The sequence below is a fragment of the Oenanthe melanoleuca genome, chromosome 28 (assembly GCF_029582105.1).
Source record: "Oenanthe melanoleuca isolate GR-GAL-2019-014 chromosome 28, OMel1.0, whole genome shotgun sequence".
Classification (NCBI taxonomy): domain Eukaryota; kingdom Metazoa; phylum Chordata; class Aves; order Passeriformes; family Muscicapidae; genus Oenanthe; species Oenanthe melanoleuca.
Genome location: NC_079361.1, coordinates 4495406 through 4520496, shown reverse-complemented (window position 1 = coordinate 4520496; position 25091 = coordinate 4495406). Strand labels below are relative to the sequence as shown.

General features: G+C 47.0%; 1 protein-coding gene and 1 long non-coding RNA gene across 10 annotated transcripts in view; both read left to right on the top strand.

Annotated features, from left to right (window-relative positions):
* The window catches only part of LOC130264615 (uncharacterized), a 105235-nt gene that overhangs the window by 43572 nt on the left and 36572 nt on the right, over window positions 1-25091 (top strand). The window lies entirely within an intron of this gene.
* Window positions 9817-25091, top strand: part of CRTC1 (CREB regulated transcription coactivator 1) — a 50850-nt gene continuing 35575 nt past the window's right edge. For all 9 annotated transcript variants that reach the window (XR_008842494.1, XR_008842493.1, XM_056512926.1 and 6 more), the window contains exon 1: window positions 9817-9996. Coding sequence is in view for 7 of the 9 variants with exons in the window: in XM_056512926.1 (XP_056368901.1) it covers window positions 9820-9996 (177 nt within the window). In the remaining 2 variants the exon portion in view is untranslated. The remainder of the gene's footprint in view (window positions 9997-25091) is intronic.

The window sequence follows — 25091 nt, the reverse complement described above, 5'->3', positions numbered from 1 at the left end:
TCATTCCTTCATCCAGGCTGACACAGAGGGGAGATATTTGGGATAAATCCTTCCCAGAGCAGCATCCCTGGAAGTGTCCAGAGCCAGTTTGGAGCCACCTGGGGCAGTGGGAATTGTCCCCATGGCACTGGATGGGCTCTGACCCAAAGCACTCTGGAATTCCATCATTCTACAGCACTTCAATATTCTTCCCTGCTTTAATTTAAATTTTCTCCTGGAATTCCATCATTCTACAGCACTTCAGTATTTATTCTTCCCTGCTTTAATTTAAATTTTCCCCTGAAATTCCATGATTCCACAGCACTTCAATATCCTTCCCTGCTTTATTTTAAACTTCCTCCCATTCCTGTGGCAGCTGGGGATGGTTTGGGTGCTCTCTGATCCCTTTTTCTGGGTTTGGTTCCCATCCCACACACACACCTGGAAATCCATGTGGAGACCATCCCTGGAATCCCTTCCTGAAGAAACCAAGCTTTATTCTTTATTATTCTTATTATTCTTTTCTATTGTTTTTATTCTTTTTATTCTTTTAATTATTTATTATCCTTTATTATTCTTTTTTATTGTTTACTGCTCTTAATTATTCTTTATTATTCTTTACTATTCTTTATTATTCTTTATTCTTCTTTTTATTCCTTTTATTATTTTTATTTTTATTTTTTTATTCTTCTCTTCAGACTTCTCAGGTAGGTGTGTCTGTACTGGGGGGAAAGAAGAAAATCCTTGGAAAATATGGAAAAGCTTTTAAGTCTCACTTTTAAGGACAACCTTGCACAAATAATCATAATCCAGGTATTCATTCCTGTTGGAATCATTGTTTTGCAGACAGGAGGATGCACAAAACCCTCCTGGAATTCTGTTTATTAAATAATTGCCTGCCATGAAGCAGAACTAAGCTGGAATTCCCATTTCTGTTCCCTTCCATGAGAGATGGGAAAGAATCTGGAGGTCTCTGGATCAGAGCAACTCTTTGGTGCTGGAATGTTCTTTTTATAGCAAAGTAAATAATTATTTCTCATCAAGAGAGCTGGAAATCTTCTGGCTGCTCTAAATTTAGGAGAGACTCAAAATATTTGTGGGCCATAAATATTTTGGATCATAAATTTTGCTGTGCACGGGGATGGGGTTGTGGCTCTGGGCTGGGCACAACCTCTCTGATATTCTGACAAAAAAATGGGTTTAAAAATTCAAGAATTGATGGTTTCATGGGGTTAAAAATTCTGGGGGTGAATTTGGGAATGCAGCCATAAAAATTTGGGGGGGAATTGGGAAAATTTGGAAATGCAGCCATAAAAATTCTGGGGGGAAACTGGGTAAATTTGGAAATGCTGCTGGGGGTGAATTAAATAAATTTGGGAATGCAGCCATAAAAATTCTGCGGGTGAATTGGATAAATTTGGGAATGCAGCCATAAAAATTCTGGGGGGGAATTGGATAAATTTGGGAATGCAGCCATAAAAATTCTGAGGGGGAATTGGGTGAATTTGGAAATGTAGCCATAAAAATTCTGGGGGGGAATTGGGAAAATTTGGAAATGCAGCTGGGGAGGAATTGGGAAAATTTGGAAATGCAGCCATAAAAATTCTGGGGTGAATTGGGTGAATTTGGAAATGCAGCTGGGGGGGAATTTGATAAATTTGGAAATGCAGCCATAAAAATTTGCGGGTGATTTGGGTAAATTTGGAAATGCAGCTGGGAGGAATTGGGTGAATTTGGAAATGCAGCTGGGAGGAATTGGGTGAATTTGGAAATGCAGGTGGGGGTGATTTGGGTGAATTTGGAAATGCAGGTGGGGGGATTTGGGTGAATTTGGAAATGCAGCTGGGGGGATTTGGGTGAATTTGGAGCTGCCCCTGGGCAGGTGGGGGAGCAGGAGCAGCACAGTCAGCACAGAGCTGGGGTAACAATTCCTTCTCCTCTGGTGTTTTATGGGCCTGAAATTCTGTTTGAAGCTGAAAAAGCAGCTCTGGGAGTCTTGGCAGGATGGAGAGCAGCGAGATTGGGAATCTGCATCCCATTATTGGTGTCACTGACCCTTTTCCAGAGGCTCTGCCTGCTCCCAATCCCTGTCACTTCTCCCTAGCCCAGAACCTGCATAATTCACTCAGACGTGCCTGCAGCCCTGCAAGATTTTAACAGCAGAGGAAAAATTTCCTTTTCTTTGATTCAGACAGAAGGAAGAGACTGCCAGTTATCCCAGTGCTGGTTTGCAGTGCTGCTGTGGGAGCCACATCAAACCCAGGCAGGAATTCCCATTTCCAGGGCTGTGATAAGGAGCTGCTGAAACTCCACAAACTTTCAGGACATTTATCACAGCAGGATTATTGGAGCCAGACTACTGTCAGGATAAATAAAACATGTTCCCCAGTGCAGCTCTAATTATGATTTTTAGCCAGTTGTGTAATGTGCAGAACTTTATTTACAATAAATCTTCCAGTTGCTCGCACAAATGAATGGGATTTCATCACTCGTGGCTGCAGGAGCAGGAAAAGGGGATGTGGGTGGAGAAATTCAGAGTTTGGGAGGATGGAAGGAGCAGGAAAAGGGGATGTGGATGGAGAAATTCAGATTTTGGGAGGATGGAAGGAGCAGGAAAAGGGGATGTGGATGGAGAAATTCAGATTTTGGGAGGATTGAGGAGCAGGATAAGGGGATGTGGATAGAGAAATTCAGATTTTGGGAGGATTGAGGAGCAGGAAAAGGGGATGTGGATGGAGAAATTCAGAGTTTGGGAGGATTGAGGAGCAGGATAAGGGGATGTGGATAGAGAAATTCAGATTTTGGGAGGATTGGAGGAGCAGGATAAGGGGATGTGGATGGAGAAATTCAGAGTTTGGGAGGATTGGAGGAGCAGGAAAAGGGGATGTGGATGGAGAAATTCAGAGTTTTGGAGGATTGAGGAGCAGGAAAAGGGGATGTGGATGGAGAAATTCAGATTTTGGGAGGATTGAGGAGCAGGAAAAGGGGATGTGGATGGAGAAATTCAGAGTTTGGGGGTGTTGGCACATCAGGACAGGGAGGGAGCAGAGTTCTGCTCTGGCCTTCCAAGCAGAGCTCAGCTCTGCTGTTTTCCACCTGGGAGCACAGAAATATCCCCCAGACATCTCCCCCCGAGGTGTGTGGAGCATTTTGAGATTCCTCTCTGCATGCTAATGCTGAGTGGGCACAGCAGCATCCCACAGCCTCCAGAACTTTTTGTTTCTCGTTCCCAGCTCCTGGAACAGGCACTTCTCTCTTTGATAGCTCAGCTCCAGGCAGAGGTTTCAGCTTTTATTTGTGGGGCAGAGACTTTTCTGACTGCTCCAGCACTGAGGCTTCCAGAAAATGAACACAAAATGGGTTTTTCTGCTGGGAAACAGCTGCTGGTTGAGCTGTGCCCCCCCAAAATCAGCCTCAGGAAATCAGGGGAAGGGTGAGGAGGAAGAGGAGGGTGACAATTCCCACCTCTAGGAATGTGCAGGGACAGGTTGGAGGGGCTTGGAGCAGCCTGGGGTGGTGGAAGGTGCCCCCCTGGGTGATTTTTACACTCTGAGATTCTCTGAAAGCAGAAAAAGCTGCTGGGGCAAAAGTTTTCAGAAGGTTTTATGAGAGAAATCAAAGCTTGGCTGGGTCCCTGAGGCTTTGCAGTTGCTCTTTCACACCTAGGCCCCTGTAATTAGCTGGAACTGGTTTATATGGCTTCTTATGAAATGAAAATCTATTTTTTTTTTTTTTTGTGGGGTTGTTTGTTCAGGCCACCAGCCCAGGCTGCCCCTCAGCTCAGCCTTTGAAGTCCCTGGGCTTGCACCACATCAGGAGCACCCAGAGCAGAATGGATCCTTTAACATCCTTCAGATTTTTGATCATCCAGGTCCCAGCTGCACTAAAAACCATTTTCCGTGTGGTTTAAGTGATGTTTGTAATCAGGCTGCTAATCTGGGCCTGCCCACAGAGCTGCCAATTATTTAGTTTTAAATGCAAAGTTCTTTTTTTCCTGCTGCTGCTGTGGCCTGGGGTGGTGTTTGATCCTCCTGGGGATGCAGAGTGACTTTGTGGCAGGATCAATGCTGGCATTCAGTGCCAGCCCTCCAGGACAGCGGTTCACAGCTGGATTTGGCAGCAATTTGAATTTCAAGGAGGTTTGGAAGGGAGAAGTTTGCCCCAGGGTGCAGGTAAACGTGCCTGGGCTGTTCCTTTCTGCAGGATTTGGGGTTTGCACGGGAGGGGAGGCTGCCAAAAGTCTGGGCTGGGTGTTCCTGAGGGAGAAAATCAGAGTTTTCCCCATGGAAAAGGGGCAGGATTAACCCCTGGATGGGCAGAGGGGAAAGAGGGACCCTGGCAGGTGAATTAAATGGGATTTTGGGAGGAAATCTTTCTCTGTGAGGGTGGGGAGATCCCAGAGCAGCTGTGGCTGGAAGTGCCCAAAGGTTGGGAGCAAACTGGGATGGAAAGGAGCAGCTCCCAGGAGCCACAAAAACAGGAATTCTGTGGTGGCTGCTCAGTGTCCTGCTGCAAAATCCACTTTAGTGATGCTCCCACCTCACTGAAATGACAAAAACTCAGGAGGTGCCCTGCTTGGTTTATTAGGATTTCATGCAAAAATCACCTGGAACTGCAAAAAACCCACCCAGAGCTCTCCTTCACGCCTTGATTTATTTATTTTTAATACCTTCAGTGTGAAAATCGGGCTTTGGTTCTCAGTTGTTCCAAGAGATGGGCAGAGCAGAGCTTGGGTTCGCTCTGGGATGGAAGCAGGGCAGGATCCCGGAGCAGGAGTGGTTCGGGATGGGAGGGACGCTGAGGGTGATCCCGCCTGGCAGGGACAGCTCCCCAGATCCTCTGGGAATTCCATCCCAGCCAGGAATTCCATCCCAATATCCCACCCAGCCCTGCCCCCTGGCAGTGGGAATTCCCTCCATCCCTTGGGAATTCTCTCTCCATCCTTCCTGTGGCTCCTTCTCTTCCCGGAGTGTCAGGGAGGGTCGGGCACCTCCTCACCGCTGCCTCTGGCAATTCCCGCATGGAATTCTCTGCCTCCCATCCCTTGGGGAAGGCACGGAGAGGCAGAGCGGCTTTCACGGCTCCCAACATTGCCTCAGCATCCCGGGAATGCTCCGTGTCCCGGGAATTACCCCAGGAATGATCCCGGGAATGATCCCTGCATCTCGGGAATGATCCTGGGAATGATCCCGGGAATGATCCCTGCATCCTGGGAATTATCTCTGCATCCTCGGAATGATTCCTGCATCCCGGGAATGATCCCTGTGTCCTGGGAATGATCCCGGGAATGATCCCTGCATCCTGGGAATGATCCTGCGAATGATCCCTGCATCCCGGGAATAATCCCTGTGTCTCTGGAATGATCCCTGTGTGCTGGGAATGATCCCGGGAATGATCCCTGTGTCCCAGAAATGATTCCTGCATCCTGGGAATGATCCCTGTGTCCCTGGAATGATCCCTGTGTGCTGGGAATGATCTTGGGAATGCTCCCCGTGTCCCGGGAACGATCCCAGGAATGATCTCTGCATCCCGGGAATGATTCTGGGAATGATCTCTGTGTCCCGGGAATGCTCTCTGCATCCCAGGAATGATCCCGGCAATGATCCCTGTGTGCTGGGAATAATCCCTGTGTCCCGGGAATGATCCTGGGAATGATTCCTGGGTGCTGGGAATGATCCCTGTGTCCCGGGAATGATCCTGGGAATGATCCCTGGGTGCTGGGAATGATCTCAGGAATAGTTCCTGTGTCCTGGGAATGATCCCTGCACCCCGGGAATGATCCCTGTGTGCTGGGCATGATCCCGGGAATGCTCCCTGTGTCCCAGAAATGATCCCTGCACCCCGGGAATGATCCCTGTGTCCTGGGAATGATCCCGGGAACGATCCCTGCGTCCCAGAAATGATTCCTGCATCCTGGGAATGATCCTGGGAATGATCCCAGGAACGATCCCCGCATCCCGTGTGGAACAAAGCCAAGCCCCGATTCTGGGAAAAGGGGCGGGAGCAGAACTCTGCCCGTGGCTGCCAAAACCTCTCGGAGCAGCGAAAGACCCGAGGTGTGGAAATGAGAATTAATTTCTCTCAGCAGTCGCTATGTGCTCGGCTTTCTGTAATTTTAGGATTTTCAGGGAATGGTGAAGGAGCGGAGCTGGAAGGGTGACAAGGGAATATTGGTGCAGGGAGCCGAGCCAGCCTTCAGTGCGAGTGGATTTTGGGGCTGTCGGAGGGGAGAGAGGTTCAGGTGCTTTTATTTGCCCTCTGGAAACAAGCACATCTCAAATTAAAGACATTTTCACCAGTTCCAAGTGAAACAAGAGAATGTTTTCCTACTCCGAGCACGGTTTGGAGCCCGGTTCAAAATAACTGGGGACTCTGAGGATATTCTTCTGCGAGGATAATGGGAATGTCAACAGCAACATTAAGTAGGAAGTGTGAAAGATCGAAATCTTTGTGTCTGCAGGCAAAAAAAAAAAAAAAAAAAAAAAAAAAAAAAAAAAAAGAGAGAGAGAGAGAGAAACGCCAGCTCGTTCGAGGATCAAACACAAGCTCGAGTGCTGCCCTGGTGCTGTGAGTCCCCCAGCCTCACACCGAACTGGGAAAGCCCCAGGGAGAGCCGAAGGAGCGGGATTTGTCTGCCAGGGGGGTTCTGAAGGATCAAACCCAGCGAGGAGCAAACAGCAGCTCCTCCCTGCAGCACATCTGCTCTTGCTCAGGGAGGGATTTTGGCAGATGTGGCCACAGCAGCCCCGGCCCCGGGGGTTCTTTGTTTGCTGCAGGGTCTCAGGTACCAAAATCTCTTCCCAAACACGTCTGGAGGAGCTGGGGCTGCTGCCCTGGGTGCCAGTGTGGCTTTCTGGTGAGGCGGGGGAGTTCAGGTGAGATGGGGCAGCTCAGGTGAGATGGGGCAGCTCAGGTGAGATGGAGCTGTTCAGGTGAGATGGAATAGTTCAGGTGAGATGGAGCAGCTCAGGTGAATCATTCAGGTGAGATGGAGCAGTTCAGGTGAGATGGGGCTGTTCAGGGGAGGTGGAGCTGTTCAGGTTCAGGTGAGATGGAGCAGTTCAGGTGAGATGGATCTGTTCAGGTGAGATGGAACTGTTCAGGGGAGGTGGAGCTGTTCAGATTTAGGTGAGATGGAGCAGCTCAGGTGAGACAGAATAGTTCAGGTGAGATAAATCTGTTCAGGTGAGATGGATCTGTTCAGGGGAGATGGAGCAGTTCAGGTGAGATGGAGCAGTTCAGGTGAGATGGGGTTGTTCAGGTGAATCATTCAGGTGAGATGGATCTGTTAAAGTGAGATGGAGCTGTTCAGGTGAGATGGAGCTGTTCAGATTTAGGTGAGATGGAGCAGCTCAGGTGAGACAGAACAGTTCAGGTGAGATAAATCTGTTCAGGTGAGATGGATCTTTTCAGGTGAGATGGGGCAGTTCAGGTGAATCATTCAGGTGAGATGGAGCTCAGAGCTGGCCCCAGATGTGCTCCAGGTGTGGCAGGAGGCAGAAATGCCCCTGAGGCAGGAGCTCACGGCTCTGTCCAAGGAATGTCACAATTCCCTGGGAATTCCCTGGCACTGACCAAAGCCTCTCCCTGCCCTCACCTGGATTTCCAGCCCTGCCTGCAGCAGCCCCCAGAGCCACCCCAAAACTGCAGCTCTGAGGAGTTCCAGCAGCCCCAAATGTGCTGCAAACCCGGGAAAAACGTGAGGATTTCAGGTTCGCGCTGGAATTCGATCTGATAAAGCTGCACAGGGAAACAATGAGAGTGAAATGAGAATTGAGGGAGGTTTTTAAGGGAGGTTTTTAAGGGAGGAAGCTGCACACCCCCCCTTTGCCTTCCTGGCCATCTGCATTCCTTCCCCTCGAAGCAGGAGTGCAGATCCCATCTCAGGAGACCCAAAAGGGGAGAATTTATCAAGCTCCATCTCAGGCACTTCATCCTGCGCTGCTGCAGGAGAGGCAGAGTGGCAGCTGGGGCTGGAGATGTTTGATATCAGCCCCTTCGGGATGAAGTCCAGGACAGCTCCACCAATTATTTATCATTGTCTCGCTCCTCGAGCGAAAACAATGTGGATAATCAGTATCTCCCTGTTAAATCTCGGTGATTGATGTGCTTTTAGCATGACAGGCCAATTTCGCAGGTCATGTGCTCGTTCGTGTACGCAGCCAGAGGGGATTTTAGGGAAAATGGTGTTTATTCCTGGTGGGAAAGGCGAGGAAGGGGTTGGAGCAACATCTGCCAGCGGGGAGGGAGGAAGGGCTGGCGCTGCCAGGGCTGGGTGAGCCTTCCCGAGATTGGTATCTCAGCTCGAGATTGGTATCTCAGCTCGTGTTGGGAATGTTAAGTGCAAGTTGGCAGCCGGGATTTAGGGCAGGACGTGACTTTGTGGTTAATCCTGAGCCTGGAATGAGGATCCATCCATCCATCAGCGGGATAATTGTGGGAAAACGGGTGGGAAATGCTGAAATAAGTGTTCAGCTGGGGTCTGCTGGGTGGGGACCACACTGGTGGCAGTTTAGGGACTCTCTAAACACGGGGAGCACTTTAGGAAGGAGTTTATTCTGCACAAGTTTTCCACCAATCAAACCCGAGGAGTTTCAAACCTCCACACTGTAATTTTAGCAAACCAAGAAATCGCAGCTCCTTGGCTACAAGTTACCGGATTCTTTATTAATTAATGTTCTGCCTTCCACCGGTTAATCGATTCTCTGTTAATTAGAACAGGCTCAACCTTTCTCTTGCCCTGGCTGCGTTTCTCTGCTTCACATCCCAGTGCAAATCCAAGCTCTGCTCTGTCCATCTCTCAGGGCAGGCGGTCAACTACGAATCAAAGCCAGATTTTCACGCTGAAGGTATTAAAAAGAAATAAATTGAAGTGTGAAGGAGAGCTCTGTGTGGTTTTTTGTAGTTACAGGTGATTCTTTGAAGGAAATCCTGATAAATCAAGTCGGGCACCTCCTGAGTTTTCGTGATTTCAGCGAAGTGGGAGCATCACTAAAGAGGATTTTTCAGCAGGACACTGAGCAGCCACAGGGATGGACACAGGGAAGGGACAGGGACAGGGGCTGGGACGGGGACAGGAATAGGGACAGGAATAAGGTCCGGGATCGGGATTAGACGAGACACAAGAATAGAGGCAGGGATGGGGACCGGGGCAGAGACAGGAATGGGGGACAGGGATCGGGACAGAAATAAGGACCGGGATCGGGATTAGGGCAGACACCAGAATAGGGGCAGGGACGGGGATAGGGACCGGGACAGGGGCAGGGATGGGGACAGGGACAGGAACGAGAACCGGGACAGGAACGAGAACCAGGACACGGGGCAGGGATGGGAACAGGAACGAGAACCGGGACAGGGGCAGGGATGGGGATAGGACCGGGACCGGGACAGACGCAGGGACAGGGACGAGAGCTGGGACAGATGCAGGGATGGGGACAGGACCGGGAACCGGGAGCGGGACAGGGGCAGGGATGGGGACAGGGACAGGACCGAGAACCGGGACAGGGATGGGACAGGGACAGGGACAGGAACGAGAACCGGGACAGGGATGGGACAGGGACAGGAACGAGAACCGGGACAGATGCAGGGATGGGGACGGGGACAGGGACAGGGACAGGGACGAGAACCCGCCCGTGCCCCGCGCCCCGCGCGCGCCCCCGCCCCGGGGGAAGCCCCGGCCCCGCGCACGCGCGCGCGCGCCCCCGCCCCGCGCCGTCCCTCCCGCGCGCGCCCGGCCCCGCGCATGCGCAACCTCCGCCCCCTCACCGCCCCCTCCCGCCCCGCCGCCGCCGCCGCGCACGCGCCCTGCGGCCGCCCCCCCCTCCCTCCCTGCGCCGGCGCATGCGCCTCGCCCCCCCTCGGCCGCGGGGAGGGGGATGCGGACGGGGGAAGATGGCGGCCTCGAACAACCCGCGGAAATTCAGCGAGAAGATCGCGCTGCACAACCAGAAGCAGGCGGAGGAGACGGCGGCCTTCGAGGAGGTCATGAAGGACCTGAGCCTGACCCGCGCGCACCGGGTGAGGCTCGGCGCCGCCGCCCCCGGGCTGAGGCGGGCGGGGGGGGGGGTGTGAGGGGCGGCGCCCCCCCCGCGGAGCCCCTCGGGCCGGGGGCAGCGGCGGCGCGCGGCGGGCGGGGCGGGCAGCGCCCCCTGGCGGGGGCGGGCGGCGCCCGCGGGGTGTGTGTGGGGGGGACGCTCCCTCATTCCCCCCCTCACGGCCCCCGGTTCCCCCCCACCCCCGGTTTGGCCGCACCGGGGCCCGCAGCATCCTCCGGAGACCGACACCTGCCGCGGGGGGAGCGTCGGGACAGCGGCATCGCGGCACGGCCGGAGCGGGCCCGGCGGGGAGGGGGCTGCGCTGCGGCGGGGACACCCCCTGTCCCCTGCGAGGGACCCGGTTCGTCCCACCGGGACAGGCCCCAGCTCGGAGGGGGCACCGGATGCTTTGCCGCTGTCTGAGGGGAGATCCCAGTTGCATCAGGCCGGGCTCTGAGGGGGGATCTCAGCTCCATCACCTCTCCCAGGCCCCGGCTCTGAAGCGATCTCAGCGGGGTCTGAGGGGATGCAGCTCCATTCCCCCGTCCCTCACCCGGGACAGTCCCGGCCCTGAGGGGAATCCCGCTCCCTCCAGCGTCTCCTGGAGGGTTCCTCATCTCCTCATGAGGGGGGTTGAGCTGGGCTCGCAGCTCCGAGCAGGTGCCGCGGTTTTTTTTCTGGGCTGGGCTCCTGGGGTCCCTCAGAGCCCCCCGAGCATCCCCGGCTGCGGGCGGGCGCTGCCGGACTCGCTGTGGCCGCTGTTGTTGCCGTTCCACTCCGCTTGTCGTAGGTGCAAATTTGCTGCACTTCCAAAGCCTCCCTTGGCTGGTGCTGTCTCTGCAAAGCCCATCAGCAGAAATTCCCGGCATAACCAATGCGCTTTCCGGGCACGAGATGCTTTTCTGGTCCAGATTCTGGGATGTCAGGGCTGTTCTTGTTCTTGTCTCACCTGCTTGTGTCAGTGTTTTGTTTTTAACTGTTCCAAGAAAATTTACGAGCCTGTTTGCGGCGGAAGCTTTGCTGGAACAACAGAGCACGCGGTTGGATTTGCAGTAAAAGGTTCCCTTTTATTCCTCTGTGTCAGGAGGGTAAATATTTGTTTGGAATTGGTGCTGCTGCTGGTTGGATGTGAAGGAAAGGCACCTGCCTGGGAAGGTGTGAGGCTGGAGCCCTGCTCATGCTCACCTGGATGTTGGATGTCCCTGCTGGAGTTAGCTGGGACCAGTGAGGATAATTTGGAGGTGTTTGTAGTCACTGGAATCATCTTGTGTGGCTCAGTACCCCGAGATTTTGCCTTCAGTGGTCAGTGCTTGCTGCCACTCCAGAGCTGGCTGTTCCTGAGGGAGTTCTTGGAATCTGCAATTACAGGTTGTCCTTCAATTAACTCACACGCTGAGCTCTCACCTTCTGCAAGTGAAAGCAGAATCCAGATTCATTTCTCCTGAATCCCATTTCAGTTTCTCCCAAATCCAAGCGCTCCTAACCCAGGTTTTACACTTGGAAACCCATCACACTTTCAAGAACCTGGTTTTGAGGAAAAGAGCCCAAGATGAATAACTTTTCTGAGCATTCTGGGTACTGAAGTGATGGAAACACTGACCAGAGAGCTGAGTAAAATGTCTCCTTTGTAGACTTTTTCTTTCAAATTCCATGATTTCATCAGGGTTTAAAATGCAGCATAAAAGCAAAAAGGGGTTAAGCACAACTTTGCTGTTTGCTCTCATTTTCATTTGGCAAGCAGCACGTTGCTGTCAGTTTGAAAACGCCTTACTCAGTTGGTGGAAGCAGCCCAAAATTTCTGCTGCCTTTTCATTATTAGTAATTGTCTTTTTTGCAATGTTTACCATCTTGTCTGCTTTATTGTTGGTTACTGCTCAGAGCAGAGGCAGAAATACTGAACTTCCTTTCTGTCATCTTCCCCCTATTTATGATGTTGGATCCACGTGGGATTTTTTTTAAGTTCTGATCCGTTGCGATATCAACCCTCAGCAAAAAAAAACAGCAAAAAAAAAAATCATTTGAGAAAGAATAAACTTTGTTTTCCCCAGGGTTTCCCTGTAGTGTGGAGCTGTTTTTCAGCTGGCACAGTGGAATTTTGGCATTTCAGCTCAGCTGGGAGGCGCAGACCTTGCGCAGAGCGGAGGTGGGTGGTCGATGGAAGCTCTGGAGCTGCTTAATTGTCTTGTGAGTGGGACCTTGGTGTTCATAATCCAGAGCTTTCTGCCAGTCCCATAGTAACAAAGTGGGTGAGGAGAGGAGAGGGGGAGTTATTATTTTTTTTTTTCTCTCTGTGACATTGACTTTTGTGTTTTGTTTGTGGCTCTTCTTTTTTTCTCGTTGCCTTTTTTTTTTTTTCTGTGAGGTTTGGAATTTCAGGACTGCACTGATTTCTGGGCTTGTTTACCAGGGCTTGTCTCAATTTCTCAGCCCAGGGATGCTTTGATGCAGCTATTTACTCATCCAAGGATGTTACTGCCCTTTCAAATTGTAATTAACCAAAAAATTAATGTGTAGATAATGATGAGACCTTCAATATGCAACTCTTGAAATGCTAAAAAATGTAAGATTTTTAAAGACAGGTTCTTGATGGAGATTTTTTCAGGTTTCCAGAATTGCTTTTTTTTTTAATTATTCTCTTAAAGTCACTTAATTTTGAGGGCTTTCAGGTAGAGCTGTGTTTGAGCTCCCTCTGATGGACCTTGCAGTTTTACCTTGGAAAAAAAAAGACCCCCCAAACTCCAAAAAGCTGCCAGTGGGTGCTGTCTCCCAGCCCCACCTGCCCTGGAACAAACCCAGGCAATTAAACCCAGGTTAATGGTGATGTTTGGAATCTTTGTGCAAAAGTTCATCACCCTTTGCTTGTGTGTTTTTATCCAAAGTTCTGCCTGGCTTTTGTTGAGTTCCTGCAAACTGTGTGAAGTCAAAAGTTGGTGTTTGTATTTTAAACCTGGCTAATTTTAGTACAAAATCCTGTTGTAGTTTAATTTGATCAAGTGGAATATGTTATAATAGCATAGATTTGGTTTTTATTTGAAATAAAAATGAAGTAAAACCCCACAGTTTGTCATGGAGTGTGTGTAAGAGCCACACACATCCCCCTGCCACAAAATTTGTACTTAAAAATGAGACACTCAGTGGTTTTCTGGTTCCTGTTGGCTGTGGAAGAGATCAAAATGTCTCTTTGTACATCCCCAGCTCAGTGCTGGATGTAGATAATATGCAAAACAGTATTTAAAAGCTTAGTTAAATCAGGAATGCTAATCTGCTTTTAAAAATGAGAAACAATAATGATGATGATGATGATGACACAGAGCTGCAGTGGTTCCTGATGTCTTCAGCAGGTTTTTATTAAATAATGTGATACAAAAGAAATTCCTGGTGACGTAAGACTGGTTTTGAATGTCTGAGAGATATTAAAGAAATGCATCAAAATCAGGGCTGAGCCCTCCTAGCAGAGATTGATGCTTCCAGCTGGCAGCTCAGGCTGAAAGAGACTTTCTCTCCAAATACAAATGGGAATTTGTCAAGCTCTAGGGGGTATTTTTTTCCTTCATTAACTTTCCAAAGTTTGGACTCCAAGAAATGAGTGATTTGGGTTTTACTGTGCTCACTGCTGTGCTGAATTTCAGTCTCTGATGGATCCCAGGCTGGAAGAGCCCTCCCAACCCAACCTGTGGCTCATACCCAGCTTGTCCCCACCCAGTGCCACCTGCAGGGGACTCCGGCCCCCCAGGGCAGCCCCTCCAACACCTGAGCACCCTTTCCATGCAGGAATTCCTGCTGATGTGCAGCCTGGGTAGCTCCAGGCCCTTTCCTCTCATCCTGGGAGCTTTGTGGCCATCACAGAGCAAATCAGAGAGTTTGGGACCCCCAGAGATGCTCCAGGTGCTGCCTGAGCCAGCAGTGCCCTTGGTTCTTTGAAAGAATGTTTGTAAATCAGCAGGGTGAGAGGCAGAGGGGAGCTGCCAGGGCACAAAGAATCTCTGTTCTTGTGCAAGCCTTGGCTTCCCTCAGCCTGCCTGAGCTGTCCAAGGTAAACACCGAGCTCTGCTCTGCCATCCTGGGAAACTGCACCCAGCAGGGCAAGGCTTCTTCTGGCAAACCCAGGCAGCTTTTGTTGGATTTCTCATGTTTTTTTAAAGGAGACAATGCCTCTTTTCCTGCTTGTCCCATCACTCCCACACAGCACAGCTGCTGCTGGACAAAATCTTTGTGTGTGCAGTGGGCAAACCCCTGGGTGTCAGTGATGTAGCAAAGCTGGGAAGGCTCTGGGAGCACGTGAGGCTGAGTTGTACAACTGCTGCATTTTGGGTGTTTGGTTGTAATTCTCAGGGTGAACATGTGGGACTCAGCTCTGGCTGCTGCTCTTGGGTTTTATTTAGCATCAGCACTGGGTGGTAATTTGCATTTATAGAAGGTGCTCATTTAGGAAGAGAATTTGTTCTCAAGGTGAGGTACAGTCGGTTCTTCCAGTTCTTTGGGGTTGATTTGGGGTTTTCCCCTCTAAAGAAGCTGCAGAGGGGAGCTGAGCCTGTGGTTACACTGAAGAGGAGGAGGTGTGGGTGCTGATTCTCTTGGTTTACCAGTCAGAAATTGAAATTTGTGGTGCTGCCTTTAGTTCCAGCTGTGACTGTGGAAGTGACAGAGGTGCCAAAGCCCTCGGGGACAGGAGGGGCTGGTGGTGAGGGTAAAACGGGGTAAAACATCACCCCACAAAACACAGCCACAGGAGTTGTGCCTCAGAGTTGTTCTCCAGAATATTCAGTTCTGAAAAATGATTTTAGTAGCAGCATGGCCTGAGGGCAAGCTGTCTTCAGGATCTGTGAGATGGAACAGAAAAAAGGAAAGGAAAAGGAGGGGGAAACCCCAGGGCCTGGAAAGCCCAGAGTGTGGTTGTGGTTCTGTGAGGATGTGAGCTTGGCAACCATTTCTTACCTGCTCTTGCCTTTCTCCATCAGATCAGTGCTTATCAGATTTTTTATTGAGTACACTGCATTTTTATCTTTCTACCTATCTCAGAAAAAAACATTTATTGAAACCTGCCTTCCATCAACCCCCTGCTCTTCTCACTAACACTTTGTTCTCCATTTTATGATCAATTTATCAATGCCATTGATTTGGGTTGGGAAGCACTTCCTGCACTTTAGGAATATCAAAGCTCTGGCTCTGCTGAAGCAGCAGCACCAGCACATTTCAGTGAGAATTTTCACTCCTGTGTCCCCCACCAGCATGGCCACATTGGGTACAGTAGGGATGGAGCACATGAAACCAAACCCATGGCTTTGAGCTTTTGGGGGGAGTTTTAACCCAGATTTCCTGCACTGAGTGAATTTTCTGTAAAAAATTCCTCCCTGTGAGGGTGGGCAGGCCCTGGCAGGGATTGCTTGGCTAAATTGTGGATTTCCCATCCCTGGGAATGTCCAAGGCTTGGAGCAGCCTGGGATAGTGGAAGGTGTCCCTGCTTGTGGCACGGGGTGGAAATTGATGATTTTAGGATCCTTCCAACCCAAACTATTCTGGGATTCTGTAAAATTATCAAGCACTTTCATTGTCGTGGTAATCAAACACTAATTTGGCAAAAAACAGACATCAATAGGGATTTAACCAAAATGTATTAAAGGCTAAATATTTGTCTGTGCTCTCCATTTTCCATCTGTGATGGCAAAGGAACATTTTCTTGAGCAGTGGAAGGGCAGTTTGGTCCCTGGCCCTACAGCACTGATCCCTAATGCTCTGTTCCACACTGGCATCAATATTTTTGTGCCTAATGCAGGATCTGAAACTCAAGTAGACTTCAAGGCACTTTCCAGCAAATGTAAGGCTGTGTCTCAAAAACAAAAAAAAAGTAAAGAAAATAAGCTTTTCTGGGTTAAAACCTGGTTGTGCTGGCTGGAATTCTATCCCAGTGTTTTTGTAGCTGGAGATGTTTCTGAGGGGTTGGAGTGAAAAACAGCAAATTCAAAATCAGGTGGATTTTTTGGGAGCAGGGTTCATTTTGTGGCACTGACTGGCTGGGACCTCGCTGCTGCTTCACTTTTTTGTTTCTCTTGCTCACAACTCCTCACATTTTGTTAAATAAATGTGATGCCCAAGGCTTTGGTGCCCCTGGATCCCTGGCAGTGGCCTGGGATGGTGGGAGGTATCCCCTGGATAATCCTGAATGTCCAAACCAGTCAGGAATTCTGTGAGCTGGAGGTGACAGCTGGATGTGTGTCTTTATTATCAGCATGTCTGGAGTTAATATTTCAAATGTTGCTTTGATTTGTTTGAAATGATTTGCATTTTGTGCTGTTGGAAGTGATATCCAGGAATGAGGATCTGTGAGGATCTCCAGCAGTGCTTGTGGAGCCAAGGGAGCACTGAACAGCCCCACTTTATCATTTTATGTTTTGGCCTGAGCTCCTTGGGACTTTATAAAGTTGTAACCAAGTGTTGATAACAGCCTTGTTTTGCAGATTATTTCTCGGGAATTGAAAATTCTTCCCCTTGTAGCAGAACAATCCTTTGCAATCAAACACCACCACCACACACCCACAAAAAACAGCTCTTAAATAATGAAGTGGAGGAGGCTGAAGTGCTGCAGCTTGAGGCTGCTGCAGGAATTCCACAGCCCTGGCTCCAAGGCAGATTTTCTCCAAGTGTCTTTTCCTTCCTGCTCTATCACTTCTCCTGATGATTGGGAAAATCTCCTCTGTGCCCTCCCTGCTGAGCTGCTCCCTGCTGCCTTCACTCTGCTTACTTAGCACTCCAGAGCTGTAAGATGTGTTAACTGCACACTGCAGCTCTGGCAGATGAATTTTCAATTCATTTTGGTACCCAGCTATTACTATTTATGTGAATATTATTTTCCTTGGACAGCTGAGGTCTCTGAGGGGAGGGAATTGGAGCTGATATCCCAAAATATCTGAATTTCCAGGCAGATGCTGCTAGCTCCCACCTCAGACAGAGGAGCAGTTGTTGGTGACAGGATGGGGCCTCTTCAGACCTGTTGGAGGAGCAGCTTGTGAAGCTGTGCAGGAGATTTTTGGAGCCTCAAAGTGGGATTTCAACATCTGTAAGCTGGATTAAAGGAATAAAAAGCTCCATGGGAGAAGGGAAGGCAGGGATTGTTCCATACCCTGACTTCTGACTTTCTGATTCCTTGCAGAGTCTCAGTGTAGACTGTATTCCTGGCAGCAAGAGGGATGGAGAATATCTGATTTAATATTTATTTCATATCTTAAATATTGCACAAGTTTCCAGCAGCCAGCTCAGATTCAAATGTCTGATTGACCTTCTCCTTGTAATTAGATTTGCCTCTGGTTCAGGGAGATGATTGTGCTGAATGAGCCTTTTGCATTCGAAGAATTTGGACTCTGATGATATTTGGGATATTTTTGATACCTGAAGGGCTTGGCTGATGCCACATTTTCAAGCCACAAACAATTTTCTGTAGCTTTTGGCCACTCTGAGGGCAGAGTGAGGTGCCCCTGAACCCCAAAGAGTGCAAGCATGCCCTGCTTGGCTCCTAATTTATGAAACTTGTAGGGTTACATAACTGAATTTTCATTCTTTAGCTAAAAATAAAAAATGGAACATAAAAGCTATTTTTATCTTACTTAATGAGGGCATCTCTGCTTTTATTTCAGCTTTTCTGAGGCATTTCAATAGGAGGAATGGGGATGGTTGAGGAACTTTTTATTGAAGCTGGATGATTGTTCTCCCTCAGATCCCTGCTCAGAAGGAATATTGGCTTTAAGAGAAGAAAGTCCCTTTAAACTCAGCTTTTTCTGTGATAAATTTATTTTAGGTTGGTTTATAGTAATTAGTGCTGTGTGGGGCAGGCTGTGTCTTTGCTTTTTGGGGTTTTTTTTTGAGGGGTTCCTTTCTGGCTTTGCTTTATCTCCTCTTCTCCACGAGCCACCCAAGTGCCCAAAGTTTGATGTTAACAAAGCAAAAGCAATCCTTGCCTCCCAACCTCTTCACAATTCATTGTTGGCTAATAACCCTCACCAAAATAAACAAGATTTTCAGAGTGCCGAGCTCCATCTAAAAAAGAACCAAAAGAATTTTTTTCCCTTCTGGATATCAAATAATAAACCAGCTTCAAGCAGGAGCTTTTTTGCTGAATTATCAGCAGCATCCAGGGCTGAAAACCTCCCAGGGAAGGAGCTGAGCTGAGCTGCCACGGGCTGGGCTTTGTTTTTCAAAGCTCTCAAATCAGGTTTGGTGCCTGTTGTAGCTTTGCTTGGCTCCCTGCCCGGTGATAGAGCACAACTCGGAAGAATAGTCACTATTTTAAGGCTCCAGTTTGCTGTATCCTGTTTTTGCTGCTCAGTTGTGACTGTGAAGTTTTAAACAGTAAACCTTTGTTCACCAGAAATAGCAAAGTGTTTTTAAACACCGACTCCCCAGCCTGTGCATTAAGTTTTTATTCTTTATTATGATGGGTTTGTTTGTTTATTTGAATCCTGCAAGGTGTGTTCCTAATGGTTCTTTGCCCTCGACTCCCCCAGTGATTCATTTTCATTCATTTTGGGGAGAAAAATGCAGTTTTTCTCTGTTTTCACTGTTCAGAGATTAGAAAAGAAATAAAACAGAAATAAAAAATAAAAAATAATCACAGCATTAAGTGCTGTTGCCTTCTCTCTCCCCTCCTCTTTCTGGTTTGTTTTTCACAAGAAAAAAACGATTTTTTATAGTTTCTTATTTTTTATTAAAAAAAAAAAAAAGGATTTGAGTGTGGATTCTAGGGGCTGTAAATAGTGTTGGGGTGTGAGATCTTTTCACTTTCACAGGAATTGGAGGAGGCAGCTGGGGCAGAGCTCTGAGCCTGGGTGATTTTTCCAGCCCCGTTTCCTCACGGTTTTATAGCTCAAAGCTCCTGAAGGAGAATCTAATGGGGCCTTGGAATTTGGAGATGACTCATAAGAGGACAAAACAATCCAGTTAAGTGATTTGAGGTCTTAAATAATCTCCTCAACAGGAAGGTGAAGAAAACATGAACTCATGAGTAATAATTGGCTCTCTTGGAGTGTTAAAAGTGCAGCACTGGGGTTTGGCCAGGGCTCAGCTGATTCCTGCCTGGGCTCTGCTGATCAATAACACCAGAGCTCATGGATGTGAGAAACTCATTTTAGCTTCATCCTGATGGATCCCTTCTAACTCAGTGTATTCTGTAAGAAATTTATTTTAGCTTAATCCTGATGGGATCCCTTTTAACCCAGCCTTTTTCTGTAATAAATTTATTTTAGCTTGATCCTCCTGGATCCTTTAAAACTCAGTGCATTCTGTAATACATTTATTTTAGCTTGATCCTGAGGGGTCCTTTTTAACTCAGTGTATTCTGTAATAAATTCATTTTAGGTTGATCCTCATGGGTCCCTTCTAACTCAGCCTCTTCTGTTATAAACTCATTTTAGGTTGATCCTGATGGATCTCTTTTAACTCAGTGTATTCTGTAATAAATTTATTTTAGCTTGGTCCTGATGGGGATCTCTTTTAACTCAGCCTATTCTGTTATGAATTCATTTTAGCTGGATCCTGATGGGTCCCTTCTAACTCAGTGTATTCTGTAATAAATTTATTTTAGCTTGATCCTGATGGATCCCTTTTAACTCAGTGTATTCTGTAATAAATTCATTTTAGGTTCATCCTGATGGGTCCCTTCTAACTCAGCCTTTTCTGTGATAAATTCATTTTAGATTGTTCTATAGTGAGTGCTGTGCTGCACCTCAGCTGTGTGGGGTAGGGCTGTGTCTCTGCTTTTTGGGGTTCCTTTCTGGGGTTGTTTCTTGGGGTTCCTTTCTGGCTTTGCTTTGTCTCCTGTTCTCCACCAATCACCCCAGTGCCCAGAGTTTGACGATAACAAAGAAGTGATCCTTGCTTCTCAATCCTCCTTCCTGAACATGCAGCCTGCAAAAATGAGTGATTTTAGTCCCAAATCCAAAGGGTGGGAATGCCTCCCTCAGGTTATCACAGACTGGAGATAAAAACTTCTCCTTCCCCTGTGTCAGAGCACAGAATTTGCAGTTCTGCCTTCATTTTGGGGAGGTTTTTCAGCAGCTGCAGGGGCCTCCTGCAGGTGTTGCAGCCTTTGAGAACTCAGGATTTTCCTGGGAAGCCCCTGGAAGTGAAGGATTGAAGCAATGCTATCAGGTAGCCTTAAAAATAATCAGGTTTAGAAAGTCTCCACTCAGTGCCCTTCCCTGTGCCTGGCAGTTTTCATTACTCTCATGATGAAAACACCTTTTTCTGAATCCCACTTTGTTTTTTCATGGAGCTCCTGTTTCATTCCAGGAGGTGGAAAAGGAGAATTTTGCTTCCCCTTTGCTCTGTGCTGAGCTGGTAGGAGCTGGGACAATCCCAAGCAGCAGCACTGCTCCTTGGAGGTGTCATCTCCCATTTTGCTGTTAATTTTTGAAGAAAATTTGGATGTTTTAGTGCACTGGGGGTGAAAATTAAAATCCTGAAAATCAAGGCTGGCCTTGTGTTCTCAGCTCAGCTCTGAGCAAGGAGCTGCTTGGGAAATGTCTCAGTGGCAGAAACAAAACTGCTGCTAAATTCCAAGATATTACAACAGCTTCCTTCCCTTAAAAAAAAAAAAAGTAAAATAGCAACAAAAATGCTTTTTTTTTTTTTTTTTTGGCCTTTTCCTGCATTTTTGTTCTTCCTGGCTGCATTGCTTGGCCTGAGAGCTGTGTTTGTGTCCTGCCACGGGGATGGGATAATGGAACAAATCCTTAAAAGTGGCTGGAGTGACACTTGTGGTGCTGGAGGAGTAAACAATGATGTAGCAGTTCCACGAGCCTGGGGTCACCTCCAGTTCATCCCGTATGTCTGCAGTTTTTTTGGGGTAATTTTCACTTCGTTTCTAGTAGACATTTGGCTTCCTGATTTGGCTTTGCTTGTCCCATTCCCTGCAAAATCCATCTCTCCAGGACACCAAGATCCTTGGGAAGGACTGGCACAGGCAGCGAGGGGAACTTGTGCTGGGCTTGTCTTCTCTCCCCTGTCCAGAGCCAGCCTTCAAATCTTCACTTCTATGACACTAAAAACACCCTGAAAATTAAAAAAAAAATCCAACCCCAAACTGTTGCAAAACATTTTGTTCCAAGCTGCTGCTGGAATCCCTGAGGTCCCAAGCGAGGCAGGCAGAGCAGCTGCTCTCACTGTGGATTATCCCTTTCCTCCCAACTTCAGCCTTCATTTCCTTTCCCCTCCTTCCTGGGAGGAACAGCTGTGCCTTTGGAGCCTCTGCTGCTCTTGGAGCAGGGCTGGGAACTGCAGGAAATCAGTGACTGTGGAAATCTGCCTCTTCCTGAGTGTGACAGCCCAGGCAGAGAGAGGCACGGGCTCCTCTGCTCTTTGTCCTGGCACTGAGGCTGGGGAGAGTCGAGGAGCTGCCTCTGCATCCCATTCCCAATTCCCATTTCCCATTCCCAATTCCCATTCCCCATTCCTCATCCTGTTTCCCATTCCCAATCCCATTCCCCATTCACCATCCCCATTCCCCATATCCATTCCCATTCCCCATTTCCTATTATTCCCATTCCCCATTCCCATTCCCGTTCCCATTCCCTCTGAACTGTTGATTATTCCCAAGAAATCCCCAGTGTCACTCTCAGGTGTTCCCCCAGGCACTCGCTGGGATTTCAGAGCCCCCATTTCTCTCTCAGTGACAGCAGCCTGCTCACCTGACTGGAATTTCAGATATGTTTTATCTCCTCTGTCTCAAGCCCTTTCCTAGAGGACCAGGCTGTTTTATCATAGAATTTGAGCTGTGCTTTGCTGTTATCACACCTTGTTTTTTCTCTGAGGTGCTCCAAAAGAAAGTTTCAAACATGAGCCTTTGCACCAGAAAATTTATTTCCCTCATTCCTCAGGGCATGGAAGATAAACTCCTTTATTTACATATTAAAGGTGCCTGCTGAGATGAAAACATTGCTGTTGTTTGAGTTCATAATATTAGTTTTTAATTACATGGGAAATTAAAATAAAAAGCTCAACTTGCAAATCCATCTCTTCAGCCACCTCTTGAACTATCTGATAACAGCATGGGTGAATTTATATCAGTAACATGTAAATAATGGAAGCATTTGTAATTATTTGCAAGAAATTATCCAAAACACGATAAAATTATAAAAATAATCAGTATTCTCCCAAGATTATAGAGATGAAAAGGTCCAAAACTCTTCCCAACCTTCATTCATTTATGTGTGGTCATTATTGATTTTAATGTTCAGGTTGGGGATGTGGGAAGGCAGCAGCAGCTGCTGGAATTAACAAAACTGTGGCCAACACAGAAATTCCCTTTTCCTTGGTTTACCAGGATTTTCTCTTATTTGTGATTCCTTCCTCATTGAGTTAAAGAAATCCCAGGCAGTTTTCAGGGTGGGTTCATAAACGAGCCATTATTTGAATATGTATTAATTTAATAATTATTTGAGTTGAAAGTGTTGAGTTTTTCAAATTGAAATTTTAATGTGAATTTTGGATAAGTAACAGAAAAGGATTCCCTTGAGGAGCTGAGCTCTGGGTGTTTGGAGAGTTTTTGGCACCTTCAAGAACTTTTTAAATAATTAAAGAGTTAATGAGGTGATTTGTAGCTCGTGGCAGCGCTGCCACTAAATCTAAACTGGAATCATTAAATCGCTGTTAAGGTCTCTTTCTTTTTAAGCTTTTATTTGCTTTTCTTATCAACACCAGGGTTGTGAATGGGGAGAAAAGTCCCTTTGAAGGCACCAGTCCCGCTGGGATGGCAGCAGGAACTGCAGCCTTTGTTTGACTTGCTGTTTAATTCCAGCTGCAGAGACAAACCAGAGCCTCTTTTCCTTCTGCTTCCTCTCAGCACAGGCACTGACAACTTCCTCCCATCCAAAAATCCAAAATCTCTCAAAATCCTGGCTGCTCCAGCTGAAAATTCCTGGGCAAATTCTGCTCAAACTCTGCTCAGCACAACAGGATTTCCCAATAATAAACCCCCACTAAATCCTGCCAGCAGAACTGAAGTCCCAATTAAGCTTTAATAATTCTTTTCTAATTTTAATCCGTGCTGGTTTTGCTCCTTATTAGGCTGGAGGTGCTGAAGAGGAAGGTTTGTTTTTTTTTGTTTTTTTTTTTTTAAAGGGGAAAAAATGAAATTGTAATCTTGGTGTGGAAACTGCAAGGCAGTGAAAAAGCTGTTATCACCAAATCTTTGCTTCCTGTAGTCATCAGATATCTGGGGTTTTATCAAACGGACACTCCACCCTTTTATTATCGTTCTGCCAGTCCAAATCTCATCTGTTAAAAAAGACATTTTAAGAAAAAACCTTTCCAGTGGATTTAGGTTGATTTACAGTGCCAAAATCACCAAACTCCCCAGTAAGTTCTCCCCACAAATTTGTAATTTACTCAGAATTTTTCAGGGAAGAATTTCAAGAACTTAAAGCATTGAATTTTTAATAAATGCTTCATTTAATTCACATCTGCATATTAAAAAGTCTGTAGGAAAACTGGGTTTGTATTTAGGGGTTTTATTTATTTTTTTCATTGTGGAACTTGAATCTCTCCCTACAAACACAGCTGTGTGTCCAGCAAATGGTGACCCAGATGGAAAAATTGATCTATTTCATATAAATCTTCACATAAATTATATTTTTTGTGAATAAAATGGATTTTAAAGAAAAAAAAAAAAAAGTGAAGATTTCGAGTTAAGTGGAATAAGAGAAAGGCTGGTGGAAGGAAAATTACAGATTCCATTTGGATCTGGTGTTTGGGGAACAAAAAAAGCAGGCAGGAATAAAGAGGTTTAACAAGCAAAAGCTGTTTCCTTCCCAGAAGCTTTCTTGGGAAGGAGCTGGGATATTCAGCAATATTTTCAGCTGTCAGGGAGCTGCTCTTGGCCACCTCACAGAGAGATGGAAAAGCTGCAGTGTGGAGTCACCCAGTCCTCGTGCTTGATGAAATTAATAAATCTGTGAGCACTCAGTAATTCCTTATCATCCTTCCCTGGCTGAATTCATCCCCAGTCCAAAGTGCACTAATTGAATCCAAGCCCAGGAGATAACCCTGGGGCTGCCCTGAGACTTGTTAACATTTCCACACTAATGGGCATTTTTCTATTAAGAAAAGGTTTTTTTTTTTTCCTTTTTGTTGCTTGCTATTAAAATCAACCCCTTCTCCAAAACCTCATCCCCAGTTGTGCCATGTGCCTGCTCTGCTTCACAGGGTGGATGGAGAGGAAAATGAAATTTCATTTTAGGCACAGCATCTGTTTTACTAAAGGGTGGGGACAGATTGACCAGAGAAATTGTGGATTTTCATCCCTGCAAATGGCCAAGGCCAGGCTGGAGCAACCTGGGGTAGTGGAAGGTGTGGGGTGGAATTAAATAATATTTAATTTCCCAAACTTTTATTCTGGATTTTGATGCACTGAGGTGAAAACATTGCTGTTGTTTGATTTCATCATATTAATTTTTAATTACATGGGAAATTAAAATAAAAAGCTCAACTTGCAAATCCATCTCTTCAGCCACCTCTTGAACTATCTGATAACAGCATGGGTGAGTTTATATCAGTAACATGTAAATAATGGAAGCATTTGTAATTATTTGCAAGAAATTATCCAAAACATGATAAGATTATAAAAATAATCAGTATTCTCCCAAGATTATAGAGATGAAAAGGTCCAAAACTCTTCCCAACCTTCATTCATTTATGTGTGGTCATTATTGATTTTAATGTTCAGGTTGGGGATGTGGGAAGGCAGCAGCAGCTGCTGGAATTAACAAAACTGTGGCCAACACAGAAATTCCCTTTTCCTTGGTTTATCAGGATTTTTTCTTATTTGTGATTCCTTCCTCATTGAATTAAAGAAATCCCAGGCAGTTTTCAGTTTATTTCATAAATAAGCCATTATTTGTATGTGTATTAATTTTAGTAATTATTTGAGTTGCAAGTGTTGAGTTTTTCAAATTGAAATTTTAATGTGAATTTTGGATGATTAACAGAAAAGGATTCCCTTGAGGAGCTGAGCTCTGGGTGTTTGTAGATTTTGGAGATTTTCTCTTATTAATTTGTGATTCCTTCCTCATACTGAGGTATCTCTGAGAAATC